We start from the raw sequence: 13,108 nt of genomic DNA, 5'->3' as shown, positions 1-13,108 counted from the left end.
CCCAAAACTGGACACAGTACTCCAGATGAGGCCTCACCAATGTCGAATAGAGGGGGACGATCACGTCCCTCGATCTGCTTGCTATGCCCCTACTTCTACATCCCAAAATGCCATTGGCCTTCTTGGCAACAAGGGCACACTGCTGACTCGTATCCAGCTTCTTGTCCACTGTCACCCTAGGTCCTTTTCCGCAGAACTGCTGCCTAGCCATTTGGTCCCTAGTCTGTAGCTGTGCATTGGGTTCTTCCGTCCTAAGTGCAGGACTCTGCACTTATCCTTATTGAACCTCATCAGAGGAATCACCGTGGGCATTTCACAGACATTAACGCAGGCTGGTCCAGAGAGGTGCATGATGCACACATCTTTCGGAACACTGGCCTGTTCAAGAAGCTGCAAGCAGGAACTTTCTCCCTGGACCAGAAGATCACCGTAGTTGCCATACACAGGGCAACTTGACAGTAGCAAGGAGTGGTTCAACAACAGGCTGAGCAAGTGCAGAATGAGTTGAGTGTGCATCTGGCGGTTTAAAAGCCTGCTGGCGATGCCTGTATGGGAAGCTGGACCTGGCCAATGACAATATTCCTATGCTTATAGCCATATGCTGTACACTCCATAATTTTTGTGAAGGGAAGGGCAAAAGCTTCACTTAGGGCTGGACCGCAGAGGGTCAGCGCCTGGAGGCTGAGTTTGAACAGCCAGAGACCAGGACTATTAGAGGGGCACAGCGCAGGGCCATAAGGATCAGGGATGCCTTAAGGCATCAATTTCAAGCGGAAAGCCACTAATATTTGTTGCTATGCTCGGGACTGCAGTGCTTGTAATGCTAGGCGGTGATTGGTGCACATGATGCAAGAAGGGGGCTTAACATACTTGTATGTTGCTTTTCAGTGCTCTTTTTGCTTTCACTTCATAGAATAAAGATTGCTTTCAAACCAACACAATTCTTTTATTAAAAGACAACAACCAGAGGAGAGAGTCAAATGAAAAAAATCATCAGCAGGGATGGGGATGGGGGAAGAGAAGGTCTCAAGAGGAGGAGGGGTCCTGGGACCTCTACTAATTTGTGTATATCCAGGGATCATACCCAACCTTCTCCTTTTGGAGTGCAGTGCAGTGGGTGCTGTACTTCAGCAGGGCCAAACTATAGAGGGTTGGATGTTGAGTGCAGTGAGTATTGGGAGCCCACAGTGCTGGACTGTGAGGAGGGAGGAGTGGAATGCTGCAGGTAGAGAGTGGAGCCAGGAGGTTGATAACACTGTGTTGGCGGTGTGTGGGAAGCGCATGAGAAAGAGTTTTGTAACAGCAGCTGCAAGCTAGGGTGGGCACGGAGCTGCTCAGTTTAAAGACCTATATCACCTGGAGCATGTCCACTTGGCGCTCCATAATGTTTAAAAGCCGCTCCATGGCTTCTTTCTGGTGTGCCACATTCTCCTTTCGGACCCTCTTCTCACTGTCCTGCCACTCCTTCAATTCCTGTTCAGCAGCAGCGGAGTGCATCACAACCTCACAGAGAAAGTCCTCTTTAGTTCTTCTTGGCTGCTTTCTAATTCTGCACCGCCGTTCTGCCGCCAATAACAAAGAGGGAAGCTGGGCACCAAAAGTCATTTCTGTGAAATTTAAATGCAACATTTTACAGAAGCAGTATTGTTTGCAAAACAGACAACACTGATTTAGTGCTTTAAAACCCAGCCAGTACTCTCACACCTGTCACTAACTGTCTGACCCCAGGCAAGCACACATGAGCCACAAGACCCCCAAAATGGTGAGTAGCCACACGGGCAGGGTAAATCACCCTTCCCGGACCCTACTGTACACTGGACACGTGGCTCTTGGGGAGAGCCAGCACTGTAGTGGGAGCCTGATAATCATTCCTGTCCCCACATTTTTCACAGGATGTGTTCATTATGGAAGATATCTCGCTGCTGAGGGTGAGCAGGGAATCAAGAAAGGGTCTTCTCCAAGACTTCGGCTTCCACCCTGGCCCCTATGCGGCTCACCTGTGTGCAGCATTGGTCCTGTCCGTCTGTCCCCCTGACACAGCACAGTGGCGCAGGAAAGTTATCGTTAATAGGGCAAGAAACAAAGCAGCACTGCCGAGAAACCTGTGACAGCGGATTGCCCAGTATCTCCACACTGCCCAGTATCTCCACAAGAGTTTCCTGGAGATCTCTGAGGGAGAGTCCCGTGAAGTGAGGGAGTCAATCAACAGCCTGTTCTGCCACTCAGACGAGGCATGCGGTGGGAGACAAGCCTGCTTCCTGCAACCCTCCTGCCCCCAACAACTTGCTTCAGCGATTCCCCAAATCAGATCCACTTACCGGGGCCTCCTCTCCTGTTTACACTTTGCCAAGATCCAACTGCTGTGACTGGCTGTGCTCCTGCGGGGTAGAAAAGAGCTCCTGGCTGCATGCCTCTCTGGCCTCCGAATCATCCTCTGCCTCTGGGTCCCCCTCCCCCTCTTCATCCAAGATTTCCTCCTCCTGGCTCAGTCCACTCTTGACTGGCACACGAACCAACAAAGTATCCACAGGAGCCTTTGCAGTGGAGGTGGGGTCACCACCGAATATCGCGTCCAGCTCTTTGTAGAACTGGCAGCTCGTGGGCGCAGAACCAGAGCGGCAATTTGCCTCCCGCACCTTGTGGCAGGGGTTCCACAGCTCCTTCACTTTTACCCTACATTGCAGTGTCCTCCCGTCATGGCCCCTTTCTATCATGCATAGTGAAATCTGTCTGTAGGTATCATAACTCCTGCGGCTGGAGCACAGCTGGGACTGCACAGCCTCCTCTCCCCAAATGCCAATGAGGTCCAGCAGCTCGGCACTGCTCGAAACGGTGGATCGCCTGGCGCGTGGAGCAGGCATGGCCACCTGGAAAGATGCACTGAGACCACTGCACGCATCACCGAGCAAACAGGAGGGGGACTTTCAAATCTGCAAAGGAATATATGGGGTGGGGATGACAGTTGGTCACCTGAGGGCAGGGCAGTAGAGTTCAAACCGATGGCCAAAGAGGTGAGAACAGGCATTGTGGGACACTTGCAGGCCAGTCACCACAGCGTCTACACTGGCACTGCAGTGCTGTAGCCCTGGCGCAGAAAACTCTACGCCTCTCATTGGGGTGGTTTTTTTTACAGTGCTGCAACTGTGCAATTTCTGCGCACTAAGGGTATGTCTACACTATGGAATAAGGTCGAATTTATAGAAGTCAGTTTTTTAGAAATCGGTTTTATATATTCGAGTGTGTGTGTCCCCACAGAAAATGCTCTAAGTGCATTAAGTGCATTAACTCGGCGGAGTGCTTCCACCATACCGAGGCTAGAGTCGACTTCCGGAGCGTTGCACTGTGGATAGCTATCCCACAGTTCCCACAGTCTCCGCTGCCCATTGGAATTCTGGGTTGAGATCCCAATGCCTGATGGGGCTAAAACATTGTCGCGGGTGGTTCTGGGTACATATCGTCAGGCCCCCGTTCCCTCCCTCCCTCCGTGAAAGCAAGGGCAGACAATCGTTTCGCGCCTTTTTTCCTGAGTTACCTGTGCAGACGCCATCCACGGCAAGCATGGAGCCCGCTCAGGTAACCATCACCCTATGTCTCCTGGGTGCTGGCAGACGCGGTACGGCTTTGCTACACAGTAGCAGCAACCCCTTGCCTTCTGGCAGCAGACGGTGCAGTACGACTGGTAGCTGTCCTCATCGTGTCCGAGGTGCTCCTGGCCACGTCGGCTGGGAGCGCCTGGGCAGACATGGGCGCAGGGACTAAATTTGGAGTGACTTGACCAGGTCATTCTCTTTAGTCCTGCAGTCAGTCCTATTGAACCGTCTTATGGTGAGCAGGCAGGCGATACGGATTGCTAGCAGTCGTACTGTACCATCTTCTGAGAGGCAGGCAAGAGATGAGGATTGCTAGCAGTCGTATTGTACCATCTTCTGCCAGGCAGGCAAGAGATGAGGATGGCTAGCAGTCGTACTGTACCATCTTCTGCCGAGCAGCCATGAGATGTGGATGGCATGCAGTCCTTCTGTACCGTCTGCTGCCAGCCAAAGATGTAAAAGATAGATGGAGTGGATCAAAACAAGAAATAGACCAGATTTGTTTTGTACTCATTTGCCTCCTCCCCTGTTTAGGGGACTCATTCCTCTAGGTCACACTGCAGTCACTCACAGAGAAGGTGCAGCGAGGTAAATCTAGCCATGTATCAATCAGAGGCCAGGCTAACCTCCTCGTTCCAATAAGAACAATAACTTAGGTGCACCATTTCTTATTGGAACCCTCCGTGAAGTCCTGCCTGAAATACTCCTTGATGTAAAGACACCCCCTTTGTTGATTTTAGCTCCCTGAAGCCAACCCTGTAAGCCGTGTCGTCAGTTGCCCCTCCCTCCGTCAGAGCAACGGCAGACAATCGTTCCGCGCCTTTTTTCTGTGCGGACGCCATACCAAGGCAAGCATGGAGGGCGCTCAGCTTACTTTGGCAATTAGGAGCACATTAAACACCACACGCATTATCCAGCAGTATATGCAGCACCAGAACCGGGCAAAGCGATACCGGGCGAGGAGGCGACGTCAGCGCGGTCACGTGAGTGATCAGGACATGGACACAGATTTCTCTGAAAGCATGGGCCCTGCCAATGCATGCATCATGGTGCTAATGGGGCAGGTTCATGCTGTGGAACGCCGATTCTGGGCTCGGGAAACAAGCACAGACTGGTGGGACCGCATAGTGTTGCAGGTCTGGGACAATTCCCAGTGGCTGCGAAACTTTCGTATGCGTAAGGGCACTTTCATGGAACTTTGTGACTTGCTTTCCCTTGCCCTGAGGCGCGTGAATACCAAGATGAGAGCAGCCCTCACAGTTGAGAAGCGAGTGGCAATAGCCCTGTGGAAGCTTGCAACGCCAGACAGCTACCGGTCAGTTGGGAATCAATTTGGAGTGGGCAAATCTACTGTTGGGGCTGCTGTGATGCAAGTAGCCCACGCAATCAAAGATCTGCTGATATCAAGGGTAGTGACCCTGGGAAATGTGCAGGTCATAGTGGATGGCTTTGCTGCAGTGGGATTCCCTAACTGTGGTGGGGCCATAGACGGAACCCATATCCCTATCTTGGCACCGGAGCACCAAGCCGCCGAGTACATAAACGCAAGGGGTACTTTTCAATAGTGCTGCAAGCTCTGGTGGATCACAAGGGACGTTTCACCAACATCAACGTGGGATGGCTGGGAAAGGTACATGACGCTCGCATCTTCAGGAACTCTGGTCTGTTTCAAAAGCTGCAGGAAGGGACTTTATTCCCAGACCAGAAAATAACTGTTGGGGACGTTGAAATGCCTATATGTATCCTTGGGGACCCAGCCTACCCCTTAATGCCCTGGCTCATGAAGCCGTACACAGGCAGCCTGGACAGTAGTCAGGAGCTGTTCAACTACAGGCTGAGCAAGTGCAGAATGGTGGTAGAATGTGCATTTGGACGTTTAAAGGTGCGCTGGCGCAGTTTACTGACTCGCTTAGACCTCAGCGAAACCAATATTCCCACTGTTATTACTGCTTGCTGTGCGCTCCACAATATCTGTGAGAGTAAGGGGGAGACATTTATGGCGGGGTGGGAGGTTGAGGCAAATCGCCTGGCTGCTGGTTACGCGCAGCCAGACACCAGGGCGGTTAGAAGAGCACAGGAGGGCGCGGTGCACATCAGAGAAGCTTTGAAAACCAGTTTCATGACTGGCCAGACTACGGTGTGAAAGTTCTGTTTGTTTTCCCTTGATGAAACCCCCCGCCCCTTGGTTCACTCTACTTCCCTGTAAGCTAACCACCCGCCGCTCCTCCCTTCAATCACCGCTTGCAGAGGCAATAAAGTCATTGTTGCTTCACATTCATGCATTCTTTATTCATTCATCACACAAATAGGGGGATGACTACCAAGGTAGCCCAGGAGGGATGGTGGAGGAGGGAAGGAAAATGCCACACAGCACTTTAAGCACAGCACTTTAAAAGTTTACAACTTTAAAATTTATTGAATGCCAGCCTTCTTTTTTTTGGGCAATCCTCTGTGGTGGAGTGGCTGGTTGGCCGGAGGCCCCCCCACTGCGTTCTTGGGCATCTGGGTGTGGAGGCTATGGAACTTGGGGAGGAGGGCAGTTGGTTACAGAGGGGCTGCAGTGGCAGTCTGTGCTCCAGCTGCCTTTGCTGCAGCTCAACCATACACTGGAGCATACTGGTTTGGTCCTCCAGCAGCCTCAGCATTGAATCCTGCCTCCTCTCATCACGCTGCCGCCACATTTGAGCTTCAGCCCTCTCTTCAGCCCGCCACTTACTCTCTTCAGCCCGCCACTTACTCTCTTCAGCCTGCCACCTCTCCTCCCGGTCATTTTGTGCTTTCCTGCACTCTGACATTATTTGCCTCCATGCATTCGTCTGTGCTCTGTCAGTGTGGGAGGACAGCATGAGCTCGGAGAACATTTCATCGCGAGTGCCTTTTTTTTTCTTTCTAAGCTTCACTAGCCTCTGGGAAGGAGAAGATCCTGTGATCATTGAAACACATGCAGCTGGTGGAGAAAAAAAAAAAGGGACAGCGGTATTTAAAAAGACACATTTTATAAAACAGTGGCTACACTCTTTCAGGGTAAACCTTGCTGTTAACATTACATACATAGCACATGTGCTTTCGTTACAAGGTCACATTTTACCTCCCCCCACCGCGTGGCTACCCCCTCAACCTTCCCCCCCACCCCGTGGCTAACAGCAGGGAACATTTCTGTTTAGCCACAGGCAAACAGCCCAGCAGGAATGGGCTCCTCTGAGTGTCCCCTGAAGAAAAGCACTCTATTTCAACCAGGTGACCATGAATTATATCTCACTCTCCTGAGGATAACACAGAGAGATAAAGAACGGATGTTGTTTGAATGCCAGCAAACATACACTGCAATGCTTTGTTCTACAATGATTCCCGAGTACGTGTTACTGGCCTGGAGTGGTAAAGTGTCCTACCATGAAGGATGCAATAAGGCTGCCCTCCCCAGAAACCTTTTGCAAAGGCTTTGGGAGTACATCCAGGAGAACCGCAAATGCCAGGGCAAAGTAATCCTTTCACATGCTTGCTTTTAAACCATGTATAGTATTTTAAAAGGTACACTCACCAGAGGTCCCTTCTCCGCCTGCTGGGTCCAGGAGGCAGCCTTGGGTGGGTTTGGGGGGTACTGGCTCCAGGTCCAGGGTGAGAAACAGTTCCTGGCTGTCGGGAAAACCGGTTTCTCCGCTTGCTTGCTGTGAGCTATCTACAACCTCCTCCTCATCATCATCTTCTTCGTCCCCAAAACCTGCTTCCGTATTGCCTCCATCTCCATTGAAGGAGTCAAACAACACGGCTGGGGTAGTGGTGGCTGAATCCCCTAAAATGGCATGCAGCTCGTCATAGAAGCGGCATGTTTGGGGCTCTGACCCGGAGCGGCCGTTCACCTCTCTGGTTTTCTGGTAGGCTTGCCTCAGCTCCTTCAGTTTCACGCGGCACTGCTTCGGGTCCCTGTTATGGCCTCTGTCCTTCATGCCCTGGGAGATTTTGACAAAGGTTTTGGCATTTTGAAAACTGGAACAGAGGTCTGATAGTACGGATTCCTCTCCCCAAACAGCGATCAGATCCCGTACCTCCCGTTCGGTCCATGCTGGAGCTCTTTTGCGATTCTGGGACTCCATCATGGTCACCTCTGCTGATGAGCTCTGCATGGTCACCTGCAGCTTGCCACGCTGGCCAAACAGGAAATGAGATTCAAAAGTTCGCGGTTCTTTTCCTGTCTACCTGGCCAGTGCATCTGAGTTGAGAGTGCTGTCCAGAGCGGTCACAATGGAGCACTCTGGGATAGCTCCCGGAGGCCAATACCGTCGAATTGTGTCCACAGTACCCCAAATTCGAGCCGGCAAGGCCGATTTAAGCACTAATCCACTTGTCAGGGGTGGAGTAAGGAAATCGATTTTAAGAGCCCTTTAAGTCGAAATAAAGGGCTTCATCGTGTGGACGGGTGCAGGTTTACATCGATTTAATGCTGCTAAATTCGACCTAAAGTCCTAGTGTAGACCAGGGCTAAGTGGCTTGGCCGTGTGTGCACCTCGGGAGTTACAGCCGCAGGAAGCTGCTTTACTGCCCAGCAACTTGTCAGTGTAGAAAAGGCCTAAGTGCTCACCAATGCGAGCAAGAGCTCTACAGTCTGGCCCTAAATGTGCAGCCAGGAACTGCTAACTCAAACAGTTCATTAAGAACATAAAATTTGTCTCTTTTGGGAAAAGCATAAAAGGGCTTTAAAGTTCAGTTGCTAAATAGTTTGGTTTAAAGCTGAGGAGAGCAGAGGACTTCAGGGATCATACTAAACTTAAACAGGACAGAATTTCCCTTCCAAGGGGCTGTAATACTGAGCAAAGAGTGCAGTGAGAACAACACATTCTCTTCACTGCACAAAAATATAACTACGAGGCCCAGTTCCTGCTCTCACTCAAGTCATTGGGAGCTTTGGTATTAATGGTAGTTGTGCTGTTAGTGAGAACAGGACTGAACCCATAAGGCATATTGCTTATTTGCACAGCCATGAGACAACAACAAGCTAAATATGCTCTAACGAAGTTAAGCATTTAGAAGTCTGAACATTTTGCAAGGGAGCAAGACACTAGTCAAAATTCTTCCATTTGAAATGTTTCCTACCCTTCTAGAAAAGTCAGAATAATTTACTAGAGAATGAAAACATTTCCAAAGAATTTTAATGCAACCTACAGAATTCAGGAAGCAAGGCTATTCTGCTCTATATAATTCAATTCTATAGAAAGGATATCATGCACTATGAATTATATTGAATGGCATTTTAGAGCAATTGCTACAGAATTGTGTTAAATTTCTAGAGAAACCTATTAAACTTAATGGGATTTTTCAATAAGGGTGACTTTGTTCAATATAATGATACCTTTTCATGTTTAAATATTATTGCACAAAAAGATTTTTGTTTCCCAACATTACTGCACATTGATTTACCTTTAAAATTATGCGTGCTTATTAACCCTTAATTTTCAAAAAGCATATCAGACAATGGCTTATAACAAACAACAAACCCCAGAGTGCCATGTGGTGTTTCCCCTCACACAGACACTGCACATTGTAGCTAAAAAATAACAAATGGCTAGTGCACCTTGGTTATTACAAATGATGATGACTTTCAAATTTCACAGCACAGTAAAGAAACTTGCTGATTGTGAACTTGATAAACAAGTGATTGAGGATTATGAAAGCTTTTGTATAAATTAACACCATTTGTGCCTAAACATCAGGTATCTAAGGCTCCATTGCACTGTCCCCTGGATATGTGATTGAAGAGGAAAATAGAGAGCAAAGAGACCAGGCCCTCGTCCATTCAGGTACTACAGACACCATGCAGCAAGGTGCTCAGCAGCACTCTGGGCCTAATTTAGGAACACTCTTAAACTGTGCTTAATTATAAACACAAAAGTAGCCCCATTGCCTTCTATGGGACTATCCACATTCCTAAAGTGAGGCACATGCTTAAATGCTTTGTTGGACTGGAGCCATGGTGCTCACCATCTTGCAGGATTGAGACCTAACAGAGCTTTATAATAGGGTCCACTGGCTATACCAGGAATTCTCAAACTGGGGGTCGGGACCCCTCAGGGGATCGCGAGGTTATTACATGAGGGGTTGCGAGCTGTCAGCCTCCAGCCCGAACCTCGCTTTGCCTCCAGTATTTATAATGGTGTTAAATATATAAACAAGTGTTTTTAATTTTTAAAGGGGGGGTTGCACTCAGAGGCTTGCTATGTGAAAGGGGTCACCAGTACAATAGTTTGAGAACCACTGGGCTATACTTTTCCAAAAGCAGAGCAAGAACCACTTCCAGGCCACCTCTCCCAGTGCCATAGGAAGCTTTATGCCTTTCAAAGACTACTACTTCCAGGCCCCATCACTCAGGCTTTTCATCTTCTCCCTTTTCCCCGGCACACCACTGCCTACTGGAAGGTAGGAATTTTGCCTCTAGCTGGCATAACTGCTGATGGTGCTTGACTTGCTGATATCCTTAAATGAAACGTCTCCATGTATGGGCTGCAGTTCAGTACACAGCTGTGAATCACGTTTTCCTTGCTCCCATAGTGATCCCAGCGTCAAGTTGTTCGCAGTGGTCAAAATCTTTTCTCTCCATCTTGGGAAGAACAAACTTCTTGTTAAGTGTCAGCAACTGAGTCACTGCAGATTGTTCTGTTTGAGTGAAACCCTGCCATTCTATAGAAGCTGGAGGTGTGTGTGGATGTTGCAGGTTCCAGACCTCTCTTCACAAAGAACAAAAATAGTTTCAGAGTTTTTGTCTTGTGTATTTGTCACATTCTGCCGCAACAATGTGCAGAACCCAGCAAAGAACAAAGAAATGACACTGCTTTTTAACATTAGTGAGGGCAACATCCTCAGCCTGTGACTGTACTGGTCATCTCCTCTTTGCAGCAAGAAAAATAACTTGTTTGTAAACTTACAATTATTTCATAGGCTATACAACTGCTGCATAACATTTTTTTTCTTTTCTAAAAACAGGTCTCCCATCTCATCCAAGCACTTTTCTTTGCATTATATTGCAGCAGTGATGACTTTTTGTTATTCAAAGAGCATGGATTCAGACTTCAGACTAATTTCCATCCATACCTACTGGCGGTATTTGTGTTCATGTGTCTTTTGCCTTCTTTGCACCAGCGATACCTTGACACATAAAGGCAAATGTACTGTCAGGAATGGCACATTTGCACATGGCTATCTCATTTTTATTGAAGCCAAGTTAGGGTTTATATTCTTCCAAGAGATGACAGAGAAATCCATGCTATTGCTCAAACTGTACATTCATCGGTCTTTTTTTTATTTCTTTAAACAGATTGCTTAGATGGCATGTTATGATCTCCATCTCTCACCAGCTTACCTTAACTGCTGTGAAATCTGAAAACCCTAAGTCACATAACAGCTGTTTAGCTTTCTCCATAAATAGAAGTCCCGTGACGGGCAGGACAGACTTCATAGATCTATAGTATATATGTGTTCTGTCTATATTATAGACCTTGGATCCTGGAAATGACAATGGAAAGAGGGCTGCCACGGGAAACATTAAAAACTTCAACCTAAAATCTTTAAAATAACCATTTTAGAAACGTTTTCTAGCCCCTTGCAGTCTACAGTTCAGTAAAAGCCAATAATAATTAATAATAATACCACCTAGCTCTTACATAGCACTATTCATTGTTAGGTCTGAAATCACTTTACAAAGGAGTTCAATAGCTTTATCCCTATTAAAAGCTTATTTTAAAAACCTGGTAATACCATAGGGCCATAGTCAGTGATCTTTACTTAAGCAAAACTCCCAGTGAAGCCCATGGAAGTTTTATTCAGCTAAGGATCATAGTATCTGGCTCATGATTTAATACCTTCTAAATAAATAGGTCCAACCATATCAATTAGTCAGTAAGCGTATTTTGTAGTGCAGATTGACCTAATGTTTGTTTGGTTTGGGGAGGGAGGGGTGGTTTTAAGTGCCTTCACTGCACTTATCTGACTGTTTAACACACACAATGTGTCTCAGAGGAAGATCCATACATAGTGCATATTTTTAATACCTTAAAAAATGCCTCTCTCCTCCTGTGGTAACAAGCAAATTGAGATCAGCTAACCTAGGAAAACCCCCTCTAGGTAGGTCTTCACTACAGAGTTAACTTGACTGATTGGTCAACACTGGGGCTACCCTACCACAACAGTGAGCAGCCAGTCTGCAAAGCCATGCCTGAGTCATCACATTCTCACCGGTGCTGTGTTCCCCCATTTGTGTCACTCGGACTTCTGGGGGCATATCCCATGGTTCTTTTTAGTACTGTAAGCTGAGCCACTATCATTCTTTCCCAGCTGCACACATGGGGGAAATTGTGGGTAGGCAATGGCATTCGAGGACAATCAGCAGTCAAGTGACTCAGCCTGTGTCCTCACTACAAAGGGGAATGTTACCAGCCCAAGTGAAACCCAGTCTCTAACCCCATGCTGTGCCAGTCAACCTGGGTTGAAAGCACTACTAAACTTGGGAGAGAGGGCTTTGTGGGTGCTCAGGAGACAAGTTAGGGTAGGGGCAACATGAGCAAGAGCCCAAGTTAAGTCTGAAGCGAAGACATACTGTAACTGCTCAAACTCAAGGAGACTGCCTCACCTAACACTGCCCTGGCCACCTTCCTCTCTTTGGACAGCTGTGCCAAAAAAAGAAGCCTGAAAGCTTTCAAGGTTAGACAAAAGAAAGTAAATTTGTACACACTGTTCTGCTCACCCACCCACCTTGTCTCTCATACTAAAGAAAATGAGTCTCACTCAGTCTCTCTGGGTGCGGTTGTAACATGCCATCTTTAACTGTTTCTATACATAAATGACCCCTAATGACCAGCCATTAGCAGCTCTCAGCATAACAATATTAATGCCTCATTGAGAAGGGGCTGGAGGGCAATGCAGTTCAAAACTCATTGAGGTGAACAGGGTGGGGGAAGGCCAAGTGCCCATCTTAGTCTCTGCTATCGCCCAAATGCCCCCCTGAGATTCATACATGCAAGAGACCCTCCTTGCACTGCTCCCCCTCCTACTATGCAGAAGGGGGCTCAGCTGCCTCTGTGACCCACAGCTACACAGTGCTAGCAGCAGCACCCTGATCAGTGCATTGCTGCAGCCTGAAGAGGGTTGCAGGTTCAGCTGTGAGCAACTGAAGACTTTCTGTTCGGGGATTATGCACACCTGGGTGGTAACCACTGGACTAATGATGCAACTGGGAGGAAAGAAGTAGAAGGAGCAGGAAGGAAGGGGAAACTTAGTCACAAGTGAGCTGTGCTGTGGAGGGAGGATGTGTGGAAAGCTTCTGCTACAAGATGCCTGGGTTCTGTTGTGTATGTAAAACAGCAGAGGAATAAAAGGTATATGTGATGGAAGGAAAACAGCCCAAGTGTGTTTATGAATGAGAGGTGATGCACTAGGACAGTGATGGAGGTACCCGAGGACACTCACCCTGCCCCCTATCCACGCTCTCTGGAATCCATGCAGGGTAGATGAAAATAAATGATATAAAAAAAATC

General features: G+C 48.1%; 1 protein-coding gene across 1 annotated transcript; it reads right to left on the bottom strand.

Moving 5' to 3' along the window:
- Window positions 1-2,898: 2,898 nt before the first annotated feature.
- Window positions 2,899-8,594, bottom strand: LOC311515650 (uncharacterized protein; the record flags this gene model as incomplete). Its single annotated transcript, XM_084618884.1, has 3 exons — window positions 7,129-8,594; window positions 6,307-6,537; window positions 2,899-2,930 (listed from the first exon to the last, which is right to left on the bottom strand). Exons 1-3 carry the CDS (start codon window positions 7,709-7,711, stop codon window positions 2,899-2,901), a joined length of 846 nt encoding a protein of 281 aa, XP_084475010.1. The 5' UTR covers window positions 7,712-8,594.
- Between the last annotated feature and the right edge of the window lie 4,514 nt (window positions 8,595-13,108).

The sequence above is a fragment of the Lepidochelys olivacea genome, assembly GCF_965140295.1.
Source record: "Lepidochelys olivacea isolate rLepOli2 genome assembly, chromosome: 2".
In the NCBI taxonomy this organism is placed as follows: domain Eukaryota; kingdom Metazoa; phylum Chordata; order Testudines; family Cheloniidae; genus Lepidochelys; species Lepidochelys olivacea.
Note: the sequence above shows the minus strand (reverse complement) of the source record. Positions and strands in the feature narration are given on the sequence as shown.